This window comes from Erpetoichthys calabaricus, chromosome 13, assembly GCF_900747795.2.
Source record: "Erpetoichthys calabaricus chromosome 13, fErpCal1.3, whole genome shotgun sequence".
Taxonomy (NCBI): Eukaryota; Metazoa; Chordata; class Cladistia; order Polypteriformes; family Polypteridae; genus Erpetoichthys; species Erpetoichthys calabaricus.
Window position 1 is genome coordinate 3,968,673 of NC_041406.2, and position 13,840 is coordinate 3,982,512.

The 13,840-nt window shown below is 38.9% G+C and overlaps 1 protein-coding gene across 1 annotated transcript in view; it reads right to left on the bottom strand.

Moving 5' to 3' along the window:
* The window catches only part of pik3r4 (phosphoinositide-3-kinase, regulatory subunit 4), a 110,062-nt gene that overhangs the window by 51,439 nt on the left and 44,783 nt on the right, over positions 1-13,840 (bottom strand). Inside the window, exons 9-11 of the mRNA XM_028817890.2 lie at positions 12,358-12,561; positions 6,524-6,725; positions 298-386 (exon numbers count right to left, since the gene is read on the bottom strand). Of these exons, the coding sequence (XP_028673723.1) occupies positions 298-386; positions 6,524-6,725; positions 12,358-12,561 (495 nt within the window). The remainder of the gene's footprint in view (positions 1-297; positions 387-6,523; positions 6,726-12,357; positions 12,562-13,840) is intronic.

Consider the following 13,840-nt stretch of genomic DNA (forward strand, 5'->3'; position numbering starts at 1 on the left):
CTGAGTGCAGGTCCTACTCTGTTGGGCTTTTAAGCAAGGCCCCTAACCTGAACATTGCTCCAGGGACACTGTACAATAGCAGACACTGCGCTCAGCCCCCCAAAGGTCATCAAAAAAGACAATTTCCCCTTGGAGATTAATAAGTTATATCACTGTCATCAGGATCAGCATAATGTGCTTTATGTTTCTTGTCAAAATGTGGGGACACTGGAGGTTAACAACCAGGGCAGAAAACAGAAGAGTAATTTTCAAGCTGTAATTCTCTGTTTTTGAACGCCAAAAAAGGAGTTTACAGACCGTCTGGGTTGTGTTGGAGGGTTCCAAAGAGCCAAACATACTTTTCCATTCTTCATTCATGTTAGAGTCTTGTTTTGTATGCTTTCTTGCTGGAAAAAAAATAAAAGGCAATTAACATTGATGCGTAATTCAACATAATAAAATCTTTTCATAACATTTGAGACTGCATTTTGAAAATGTTCAAATGAACATTTAGCCTGTAGTTCACTTTACAGGTAAATAAATGCCTCATCTAATCAGAAAATGTTATTAGAGCTCAGTTAGTTCAATCATATATGGTCTGTTAAGAGTCTTTACAAGATACAATGAAAATGCATTTAAAAAAGCAAACAAAGAAAATATCATCAGTGAACAGGGGAGGTGAACTGTGTCACTGAAACTTGCAGCTGCTTTTTGTATACAGCCGGTTTAAGAATTCCCTACTTTAATCTGATAGAGTCCTGTAGTAAGCTGGTGAAATGCAACAGTTTAGATAGCATTCATGTGCAGTGGTCTGACAGTGGCCATGGTGATTACTACTTCATCTTGTCTATGCTTTGTCTCTTTAATACTAACAACTCTTTGTAACAAACACTATACCATACAATAATCAGGTGTCGTATAAATGCTATCTAGAGTAATTTCAAAATGTTCAGTCAATATGGTTAAAGGGAAATTCTGTGTTTGATTACTATCTATCTATCTATCTAAAATGAACGTACATTTCTTGCCACAGTGATGGAGCTTATTGAGCAGCTTGACACATAACACTAGATAAATTTGGTGACACAGATGAACAAGAACACAAAATAATCGAAAATGCTAACAAAATACATACTGTGCCGCACTTTGACTCAGTGTCAGAGATAGCTGATGCACACTGTATTTATCCAGCAGAAAACTTCAAGTATAAAATTAGTTACTAGTTGAAAAGTAATTGAAAATCTGTTAAAAAGAAATGTACTGATGTGTTCATTTATTTCTGTCCAATTACTGTATATATACACACACACCCACCAATAACAACATTTATTTACTGTATATAGCACATTTTCATACAAATGATGTAGCTCAATGTGCATATACGGCAGACGACGGATCAGCTGTTGGCTTTCTGTGATGTGTATGTCGTGCTGCACGTTGATCATTTAAAAGCCTGTACAGCAGCTGTCCTTTTGTCTCACTTCCTTGTCTCGTGGGACGTTAAAGTGTCTCCGAGATGATCACGTCTCGACCCAAGATTTTTTTTATATTATATATATTGAGAAAGAAAAAACATTATTAACTGTAATGATTATAGGTAGTTACATCACAATACCAAGGACTGTATTTTGTACTAATCATGCTGCAGAGAGCTATATGATTTATTACTTCTATATATGAGTTGTTCTTCATTTATGTAGAAAAAGAATTAAGCTTGTGCAAAGAATAAAGGACTAACTTGCATTCTTTTATGAGAAAATGCCTACCTCTTGATACTAACAGAACACCCTGTGATATTATAAATCACTTGTGACCGTTTCTGAATTCTTGCTTAAAACTATTTGAGCATATTTCTTAAAACTGTGACTGCCCTGATAACCTATTTATCTGAAAGAAGCAATGTACACATTCCAATTCAGGGAGTCGCAAGCTATTATAATTTATGTATAACCTCAAAATGAACTTCCATAAATATTTTTTTTTGTTTAACCCCTTAACCGCCCTCTGCCGGATATATCCGGCATCGTAGCTTTATTGCTGACGCCTTACTGCCGGAATTATCCGGCACATTTGCCTGTGGTTATGTGAATGCCTGGCGCGTAGTATAACTGACAGTTTGGCGTGGGTATTATTACTACGTTGTATTTCGACAACTCTGCGCTTGTATTGGCCGCTCACGTGATGTGATTCAAAAGTGAAAGCTGTGAATATGGCGAAACGTAAACTGACTTCAAGTGAGGTTTTGCAGGCGATTTTGGACAATAATTCTGATCATGATTGTAGCAGTTCTGAAGAAGATTTTAGCGACAATGATGATCAGCAACGTACGCTGCATGATACTGTGAATGACGACGCATCGGATGATGGCGATGAGTGGGTGTATCCCCAGCATCTCAACTGGACTGCTGCCCGTTATCTGAGCCAGATATGAAAGATCCAAACCGTGACCGCTTGTTCAAGCTACGTCCTTTGATTGACCATTTATTTGAGACATTTCAGCAGGTATTTCAGCAGGTAAATACTGCTTGAATAAATGTAAAGTAAAAAAACGAAAATTGTTCAGATTTCTCCTGGCATGGGGAATATTTAGGGAGTTGGCGGTTAAAAGGTTAATACACAAACTAGGTATATAGAGGGAGGCCCCACGTTAGGCTGCAGGCTGTCTGATCTGACCAGTCAGTGGCACTGAGCTGGGGGAGAGCTGCAGTCTCTTTGACTCACCAAGAATAAAGAAATTGCTTTTTACTTTAAATTGGTGTTTGTCTCCCGTTGTTTCTGACTTTCAGCGTCCACTATATATATATATATATATATGTATTATATATATATATATATATACAGTGGTGTGAAAAACTATTTGCCCCCTTCCTGATTTCTTATTCTTTTGCATGTTTGTCACACAAAATGTTTCTGATCATCAAACACATTTAACCATTAGTCAAATATAACACAAGTAAACACAAAATGCAGTTTGTAAATGGTGGTTTTTATTATTTAGGGAGAAAAAAAATCCAGACCTACATGGCCCTGTGTGAAAAAGTAATTGCCCCCTGAACCTAATAACTGGTTGGGCCACCCTTAGCAGCAATAACTGCAATCAAGCGTTTGTGATAACTTGCAGTGAGTCTTTTACAGCGCTCTGGAGGAATTTTGGCCCACTCATCTTTGCAAAATTGTTGTAATGCAGCTTTATTTGAAGGTTTTCTAGCATGAACCACCTTTTTAAGGTCATGCCATAGCATCTCAATTGGATTCAGGTCAGGACTTTGACTAGGCCACTCCAAAGTCTTCATTTTGTTTTTCTTCAGCCATTCAGAGGTGGATTTGCTGGTGTGTTTTGGGTCATTGTCCTGTTGCAGCACCCAAGATCGCTTCAGCTTGAGTTGACGAACAGATGGCCGGACATTCTCCTTCAGGATTTTTTGGTAGACAGTAGAATTCATGGTTCCATCTATCACAGCAAGCCTTCCAGGTCCTGAAACAGCAAAACAACCCCAGACCATCACACTACCACCACCATATTTTACTGTTGGTATGATGTTCTTTTTCTGAAATGCTGTGTTCCTTTTACGCCAGATGTAACGGGACATTTGCCTTCCAAAAAGTTCAACTTTTGACTCATCAGTCCACAAGGTATTTTCCCAAAAGTCTTGGCAATCATTGAGATGTTTCTTAGCAAAATTGAGACGAGCCCTAATGTTCTTTTTGCTTAACAGTGGTTTGCGTCTTGGAAATCTGCCATGCAGGCCGTTTTTGCCCAGTCTCTTTCTTATGGTGGAGTCGTGAACACTGACCTTAATTGAGGCAAGTGAGGCCTGCAGTTCTTTAGACGTTGTCCTGGGGTCTTTTGTGACCTCTCGGATGAGTCGTCTCTGTGCTCTTGGGGTAATTTTGGTCGGCCGGCCACTCCTGGGAAGGTTCACCACTGTTCCATATTTTTGCCATTTGTGGATAATGGCTCTCACTGTGGTTCGCTGGAGTCCCATAGCTTTAGAAATGGCTTTATAACCTTTACCAGACTGATAGACTCAATTACTTCTTTTCTCATTTGTTCCTGAATTTCTTTGGATCTTGGCATGATGTCTAGCTTTTGAGGTGCTTTTGGTCTACTTCTCTGTGTCAGGCAGCTCCTATTTAAGTGATTTCTTGATTGAAACAGGTGTGGCAGTAATCAGGCCTGGGGGTGGCTACGGAAATTGAACTCAGGTGTGATACACCACAGTTAGGTCATTTTTTAACAAGGGGGCAATTACTTTTTCACACAGGGCCATGTAGGTTTGGATTTTTTTTCTCCCTAAATAATAAACACCATCATTTACAAACTGCATTTTGTGTTTACTTGTGTTATATTTGACTAATGGTTACATGTGTTTGATGATCAGAAACATTTTGTGTGACAAACATGCAAAAGAATAAGAAATCAGGAAGGGGGCAAATAGTTTTTCACACCACTGTATATATCAGTGCAATCTGCCACCCTCTGGTCCGGCATACGATTATCCTTTTTGGAGCCCTTTAGCTGCCTCCAATGCACACCCTAGGGACACACGTGCGCATGGGAGGCAGCTAAAGGGCTCCAAAAAGGATAATTCCATGCCAGCCCAAGGGGTGGCAGATTGTACCGATCCTTTCTCTTTTTCCTCTGCAGTCTGACCACAGGAAATTGTGCCTGAGCTCGATGACGTCACTTCTGGTTCCTGCCCAGCTTTAAAACCACCATGTTTTGTGTGTCTCGCCAGTTCTGATTTGGACTAATGTCTGTTAAGACCTATTGAACTACTCTTTTCTTTTTCGACAGCTTATTTCAAGTATATGGCTGGCTACCCCAAACCTTTCTGCTGTTGAATCCAAAGCAGGACTGGCATCTGGACAGGGATTGATGAAAGTCCCTTTGGTGGCCAGCATGTCACTATAAATGACAGACAGTGGGAGACTGCCTCCCATTGATCATATTGTCAATAAATACATTGGGTACCAGCACTCTTATTGGTGATATCCAGTCTCCTGGACACTCTCAGAACAGCATGGGAGTTGTGGTTCTATACAGTTACCCTGTTGGGTACTGTGGATGCTGGCAGGGTGAGCAACTGGGAGGTGAATTCCCTGCCGTAAGGAGGTTTTGCCTGACCCAGAAATGCTTCCTGGAAAGAACAGTTTGGCACCACAAGTACCTATGGGTCGGGTTTAAAAGCGAGCCCTCCATATCCATCCAGGGAGTCTTAAGTCAGGAGGAAGATCACAAAGCTTGCTTTCGAGACATGGAGGAGAGACAAGGTATTGTCTTTATTGTGAAGAAGTTTGCAGAGAGATGTTTTCTTTAAAATAAAAACATTCTTTGACTAGACTCAGACTGGTTGTGCCAGGGGTCATTTATATACAAGTATATATATTAAAAATGGCAGTGGTTCCAGTAATGACCCCTGCTGGACACCACTCTTTAACATTATCTAGTTCTGATAAGCTTCCTCGCACCATTACCCTCTGCTTCCTGTGTATGAGCCAATTCTGCACCATCTACAAACATCACCCGGAACTCTCACTTCTTTTACTTTGATGCCCAACCTCTCATGTGGCACCTTATTAAATTCTTTCTGAAAGTCAAGATAAATAATATTATATGCTCCACTTTGATCATATCTTTTTGTTGATCCCTCATAGAGTTCCAAAACATTAATAAAACTCTTCCTTCCTTATCTGAACTCATGCTGACTGTTCAGTAAACCTCCTGTTCTTGTCATGTGTTGCTCAATGTTTTCCTTAACAATTAATTCCATTAATTAACCTGTGATGCACATTAAGGTTACTGTCCTACAGCTGCTAGGATCTGACCGGTTACTCTTTTTACATAGCGGGACAATATTTGCCATTTTCCAGTCCTTCGGAATTTCCCTATTAACTTCCTAAATATATGAGTCAAGGGTTTATATATGGACTTGCTCACCTTCTTAAGCACTCAAGGATGAATATTACCTGGCCCTGGTGATTTGATCGATTTCAGCCTATTTAACCTATGTAGTAGATAGATAGATAGATACTTTATTAATCCCAATAGTACGTCTCCATCTACAATTTCCAAATCACTCAGTGCCTCCATAGTAGTCCCTGATACTACTGGGAGGTTATTCACTTCCTCATATGTGAAGACTTCAGAAAAATGCAAGTTTGGAGCATTCACTATTTCAAGGGCTGTATATTTTAATTTCCCTTTACTAATCTTAACGCTCTTTACCTCTTCCTTGACTATTCTTTTACTATAAAAAATACATACAGAATCTCTTTGATTCATCTATCGCCTTATCTTCTAAGCTCTTCTCTAACTACTTTTTAGCCTCCCTAATGTCCTTCTTAATGGCTGCTTTTATGCTCTAATTCGATTCACATTGGGAGTTATCAGTCTTATATGCCATATTCATCTTTCTTTTCCCTTTCCATCTTCTTATTAACCCACTACTGAGTATTTTTCTTTTTTAACTTCCTACTAATTCTAACTTTTGGGTTGAACCTGTCATGCAAATATTTAAATGGTTAGACAAGATGAATTTACCTCGCTTGTCTTCAGCCTCTTGCTTAGGTTTCACAAGGTCAACTTGTCGCCCAGTAATTCCCAAAGTTCCAAGGTCAATCACTCCATTTTGAGCGCTATCATGGGAATGGCTCTGATCCACAATATTAGCCTTAGCTCTGTGGGATTTGAGCATGAAATCTTTTAATGCCAGCAACTTGTCTTCTTCTGATTCTGTCATTCCCTTAAAAAGAAAATAAATGTACAGAGAATGATGACTATCATCACTGATCATGACAGAAGCATTTTTTTTTTACCTTCAAAAAACATAGTAGATCCAAAAATTATAAAAACAGAAATTCGCATGGAGGCAGAAAGTATGATCCTTCTGTCTCCAAAACATTTATTTCTTTGGAATGAAAACAAAAAAACCTAAAAGTCACATTGAATCCCTTTGATATAAGAGATGGCTTAGTATTTCAAAATCACACTTCACACAGCTCAGAAGAAATGATAAGTGAGAATATGTACATGTCTATAAAAGTATAGTTTTTAAAAACTATATAATGACCTTATGATTCAGTGTCAACAAATACTACATTGTTCATATGCATATTTGGAAAATTATTAATTTTTTTAATAAACCTCGATAAAAACATTATATGTGCAGTGAGTTATATCTCATTTTTATCATCCACTTTCTTAACCTGCTTTTCCATGGCAGGGTCAAGGGTAAGCAGGAGCCTATCCCAGCAAAAATTGGGCTCAAGGCATGGAGGACACCGGGTGCACATACATCCACACACAAACGCATGCACACACACACACACACACACACATTGTGGGGTTAATTTAGGAACACCAATCCACCTAATCTGCATGTGTTTGGACTGTGGGGAAAAATGTGGAACATCTGGAGGAAACCCATGTAGATATGGGGGAGTACAGGCAAGCTCCACACAGAGAACACTCGGGACAAGAACTCCAGTCTCCTTAGTGTGAGGCAGCAGCACTACAGTCTGCACCATCATGGCATCCTTTCTGGAACATAATTATACGAATATCTATTAGCATAAACGTGGCACAATGGTCATTAAGGGTGCTCATACTTACTGGGTTGCTGTCAGAAGAGGAGGTTTATTTTTATATATCCAGAATGAACTAGAGGACCTTATTGAATCTTGCCTATGAATTAGCATTGCATAGGTTTAGCAACTATAATTCAGTATTCCTCAATTTTTACTCTTTCATCCAAAAGATGTACATTATGGGTTAGCATTAATGGTGACTTTTCCTCGACTCCATATGAGTAAGTGTGGATGTCTGAACAAAAATGCAGTGGACTCGCTTCCTGTCTATAGTTGCTTCTTGCCTTGTGCCAAATAATGTCTGAGTAAATTCTGGCCTCTTGTGACACTGAAAAGCTGGTTTAAATTTGAACAGATGGAAGTTTAAAATAGCACAATCAAACTGCTTGAATTGTTATTTAGTGGCCAGCCTACATCCTGCCTTCAGAGATCCTGGGCTCTGTATCATAATAAATCTAAAAAATAGGACATTTCTATTATTAACTGAATACTTAAAATACATGCTGCGTACAAAAAGTCTTCACCCTGGATGGACGTTTTCATGTTTTATTGTTATATGACATTGAATCTCAGTGAATTTAATTTGCCTTGTTTGACATTGATCAACAGAAAAAAAGACTCCTTAAAGTCAAAGTAAAAACATATCTCTACAAAGTGGTCAGAATTTATTACAAATATGAAACACAAAATAACTGACTGCATAATTTTGTTTTTGTTGCTTTTTGCTTTGTCTTCCCTGGCCATCGGACCTTACTTTTATTCTATGTTAATTAGTATTGCCTAATTTTATTTTTTATATTTTGTCTTTTTTTCTCTTTCTTCATCATGTAAAGCACTTTGACCTACATCATTTGTAAGAAAATGTGCTATAGAGATAAATTTTGTTGTTGTTGTATAAGTGTTCACCCCCTCGGGTCATTATTTAGGAGATGGCAGCCATGCTAGCCTTGAGTCCGTCTGCGCAGGTGTCTCTCTCTCTCTCTATAAGCTCAGCCATTTTTTCCTCATTCTTCTTTGCAAAACGGCTCAAGCTCAGTTAGGTTGCATTGGAATTGTGATCAGCCTTTGTCAAGTTCAGACACAAATTCTCCACTAGACTAAGATATGGATTCTTACTCAGCCCCTCGACAAAATTAACATAGTTGATATTAAGCCATTCCATTATAGCTCTGGTTTTATACTCGGGCTTAACCACTCTCTTGTTGGAAACCAAATCCTCGCAGAGGTTCTTACAGATTTTATCAGGTTGAAAGCATTTTGCTACATGACGTTCCCTCGCTACCTTCACAACACTTCCAGGGCATGCTACACAGCAGAGAAGAATCCAGACTGCCTGATGCTGCCACCACCACCATGTTTCACAGCACTTAGTCTCAAGCTCAATTTTAGGTCTCACCAGACCACAGAACCTTCCTCCAGCTGACTTGAGAGTCGACCTGCCAAGGTGTCCTGTGTGTTTTTTCTTTTGACCCCTCTCCCATAAATCTGCGACTGGAGAAGCACTCAGACAACAGTTGTCATCTGCATAGTCTTGCCAATCTCAACGACACTTGCCTGTAACTCCTTCACAGTTCTCAGAGGTCTCTTAGTGGCCTCCTTCATTCATCTTCTTCAGTTTGTCGTGGATGGCCTGCTCTAGTAAGATTTATAGCTGCAGCATGTTCTTTCCATTTTTATCTTGATTGATTTAACTGCTTATTCAGTGTCTAATATTTTTTGGTGTCTCTGTCCAGACTTGTGTTTTTAATGGAATTACTTGGTGTGTTCTTTTGTTTTCATTGTGTAGGTCAGTCTACCATGCTGATTCGGCACAAACTGGACCTCCCACCTACAGGAGTGTTTAGACTACAATAAAGGTGAAACCCAAGACAGGAGATCTCCTCTGTACTAATGATGTGATGTCTAAAGCCAACAGGCTTCCCCAGGGATGATTTAGGTGTGTCACATGGAAGGGAGTGAATATTTATGCCATCAAATATTTTGTGTTTAATATATGTAATTAAGTTAGACCACTTTCCAGAGATTTGTTTTTGCTTGTCCTGTTCATCAGTGTCAAAAAATCCAAATTAAATTAAATCCATTGTGATTCTATGTTCTGGAAAAAGATGATCCACTGTGGCAACCCGTAATGGGGGTAAGAAGAAGAAGAAGAAACAGAAGAAGAAAGAGAAAGATAAGAAGATGAGGAAGAAGAAGAAAGAGAAGAAGGAAGAAGGAGAAGAAGAGGAAAGAAGGAGAAAGAGAAAGAGAAGAAGAAGAGGAAGAAGGAGAAAGAGAAGGAGAAGAAGAAAGTGAAGAAGGAGAAGAAGAAAGTGAAGAAGGACAAGAGGAAGAAAGAGAGGAAGAGGAAGAAGGAGAAAAAAAAAGAAGGAGAAGCAGAAGGAGAAAGAGGAGAAAAAGAAAGAACAAGAAAGAGAAGAAGAAGAAGAAGAATCAGAAAAAGTGATTCAGTGTTTTAAATCAATAAAATGTGTACATATTCTTAAAGGCCCTATACGTTTTCAATATTACAGTTATGACTCTACCTCCAATATCTTAATAGCAACATTAATAATTCATTACATGTATATAGCGCTTTTCTCAGTACTCAAAGCGCTTTCCACACAGGGAGGAACTGGGAAGCGAACCCACGATCTTACACAGTCTCCTTACTGCAAAGCAGCACCACTACCACTGTGCCACCTGTGAGGACAATTAATTATGTATGGTCCCTTAAATGAAAGAAAAAAATCCTTTTTTGACTTGAATAAAAGCCAAGAGGAATACACATCTGCTTCTTTGAATTATCCATAAATTATACTTGAAGCACTACAAAGCTTAGATAGATAACATTAATATTAGTGCTTTATTATTACATGAAACCTGCTAATCTCTTTTTCAACTACCTCATGTATAACGTCAGCAAGCAGTTATGCTGTTACTGCTCATCGGACACGCACAGTACAACCAACAAGCATTAATCCTCCAGTATGCTAAATGATTTTGAAATGAAACATGCAGTCTGTCACTCTGACTTGTTAAACAAGTAAATACGCACAAGGCCACGAGTCTGGACAGCATGGCTGGTCATGTGTAGACCAGCTGGATGCAGTCTTTATGGACAGCTTTAAAGTTACCTTACTTTAGTCTGCTCTAATATTCTACTTTAAGGAAATGAGAAATATTTGAGTGCCCAAGAAATATAGGATAACATAATTTACAATCTGCTGCTTAGTGGCACCAGCTACAGTGAAGTACTTTCAGAGGTTGGTGATGGCATACATTGGCTCCAACTGTAGGAGTATTTAATCTCAGTTTTTTGTTATTTGTGTATGTGGAAGCATTGATGTGAATAGTAAATTGTAGCTGACTTGAGCTGCACTAAGCTAACTAAAATCTAACAATGCTGAAATATGATATCCCTGATGTTCAAATCTCTGTTCCTACTGTAAAACCTTAAAATCGATTACTTCTGTGTCTTCTGAAGAGAAGCAATGGGAAAATAAAGTAAAAATCAGATGCTGGAGGTTATTTTGTTTGGTAAGGATATACAGTACTACTTAGGGTTTAATGCTGTAGATGGTGCAGGATCAGCAAATGAAAAAAAATAATTTAAAAGGGCAACATAGGCTCATTGCAGTTAATATCTGCAGCTGGTATCTTAAAAGAAAAAAAAGTCAAACAGATTAAGGCCACAAACAATGACTTTATGACTTAGTTCATTCTTTTTGGAATGTATATTATAAATGGCAGAAAAATAAAATCTCTCCGGCCACTTTCTTAGGTACACTTTGCTAGTACTGCGTTGGACCTCCTTTTGCCCTCAGAACTGCTGTACAGGTGCTTTGAACATTCGTCTGGGATTTTGGTCCATATTGACATGATAGCATCACACAGTTGCTGCAGGTTTGTCGGCTACACAACCATGATGCGAATCTCCTGTTTCACCACATCCCAAAGATGCTCTACTGGACGAGACCTGGTGACTGTGGAGGCCATTTGAGTACAGTGAACTCATTTTCATGTTCAAGAAACCATATGGGAATGATCTGAGCTTTGTGACATGGCGAGTTATACTGCTGGAAGGAGCCATCAGAAGATAGCAGTCGTAAAGAGATAGACATGGACAGCAACAATACTCCGGTAGGCTATGGCATTTAAACAATGCTCAAGTGGTACTAAAGGGCCCAAAGTGTGCCAAGAAAATATCTCCCACACCATTACACAACCAGCAAAAGCCTGAAACGTTGATACAAGGTAGGATGGATCCATGCTTTCATGTTGTTGGCCCTACATTCGAATGTCACAGCAGAAGTCGAGACTCACCAGACCAGGCAAAGTTTTTCCAATCTTCTATTGTGCAATTCTGGTGAGCCCGTGTGAGTTGTAGACTCAGTTGCCTGTTCTTAGCCGACAGGAATGTCACTCAGTGTGGTCTCCTGCTGCTGTAGCTCACCTGCTTCAAGGTTTGACATATTGTGCATTCAGACATGCTCTTCTGCATACCTCGGTTGTAACAAGTGATTATTTCTGAAATACTCACACCAGCCCATCTGGCACCAACAACCATGCCACGATCAAAGTCACTTAAATCCCCTTTCCGATGCTCGGTTTGAACTTCAGCAGGACATTTTGACAATGTCTACATGCTGAAATCCACTGAGTTGCTGTCATGTGATTGGCCGATTAGATCTTTGCGTTAACAAGAAGTTGAACAGGTGTACCTAATAAATTGGCCGATGATTTCACCACTTGTTTTTTATTAAGTCCAAAACAGCCTTTGCATAAAATAAAACACACGTGATATACCTGAGAAAGCAGCTTTTTTAACAGCTGGGCAATAGCCGGGTCCTCTGGATGAGGGCATTCTGGTATTGTCCCTATTCGCTTCTTCTGCCGCAAGTGCAAATGTCTGAAAAGGCTGGTAATATCCTTTGACCTCAGAACATAGTCAAAAATGGACCTGCTGACTGGTTCCTTAAGGACACTCAGTAGAACAATTTCTTTGTCAATCTAAAGAACAGAACAAATAGTTGTAGAAGTTATCCAAAATATTCACGGTAACATCATAAACATACAGAGAGCAAAGAAAAATGTATACAGGGTAACAATGTAAATATATTGTAAAGTGCAAATTAAAAAAAAAATTGATACATCATTAAGACCAACTATTCAAATGAAATCACAAAACATAAAAACCAAAAACTTTTTGAAAATAAATGCAACAGAGGGAAGCAGGTAATAATATTGATGTACAGCATTCCGAGACTTGGCTAGTGGGTTTACAAGCTGGAACATGTTTAACTTTTCTAGTCACTGCATCAACAAGTTTGTTATCACAATTTTGTTTCCTACATATTTTTGTAATAAGTGACTCCTATTAGTGCTGGGAGGTATACCGGTTCATAATGAAAACCGTTTTTTATTTTTATGATGATATGGATTTTTCTTATACTGCAACACCGGTTTAAATAGCCTAAACAACGTTTGGAACGTGGCGCAGCTGGAAACTATTTAAGAGGGGACCTTTTTCACTGCTACACCGCTAAACACGCATGCAATGGAGTACATGCGTTAGTGGGGGTATTGAGCGGTGAAAATGGACAGAGAACATTCAGAAACTGAAGCTGTAGCAGACAATAAAGTTGAACACGATGACACAAAAGAAGTTTTGCCGAAAAAAGGAGCCGTGTCTGTTGTCTGGAGATACTTTGGTTTTAAAAGGTTTGATGTGGACCAAACAACTATTTACTGCAAATGCTGTTGAGCTAAAGCTGTCAACACGAGCAATTTGCAGCTGTACCACCTTAGTTGCAAACGTGCTTTGAAGTGCCATGAATGTATGGAACTAAGATTGGCACCCTACATGTCCTCAGGTAAAACTGAAAAAGCTAGAGGACGCTCAAGTCAGACGTCACTTGTAGATGCGTTTGCTAGAGGTACTGCCTATGACAAAAAAAGCAAGAGGTGGATCGAGATAACCAACGCCATTACAATCCATATAGCTAACGTGTCATTGGACAGAGATTGTTAACATTAACAGAAAGTGTAGTTGGTCTACAAAAAATATTTACTATTTATTTCTTTTCTAAGACATGTTCGATGCAATACAACTTTTGACAAGCACCTCTGGATATTTTACTAAGTCTAAATGCTTCTTTGGATGGTTGAAAATATGTTGTCAAAATTATAGTTTAAGTTGTTTGCAAAATTTGCTCAGTAAAAAGGTTCTATATTTTGACTGCAACTATCATGCAATGTGATTCCTTCTCTACATTAGTGCCACCCCCTT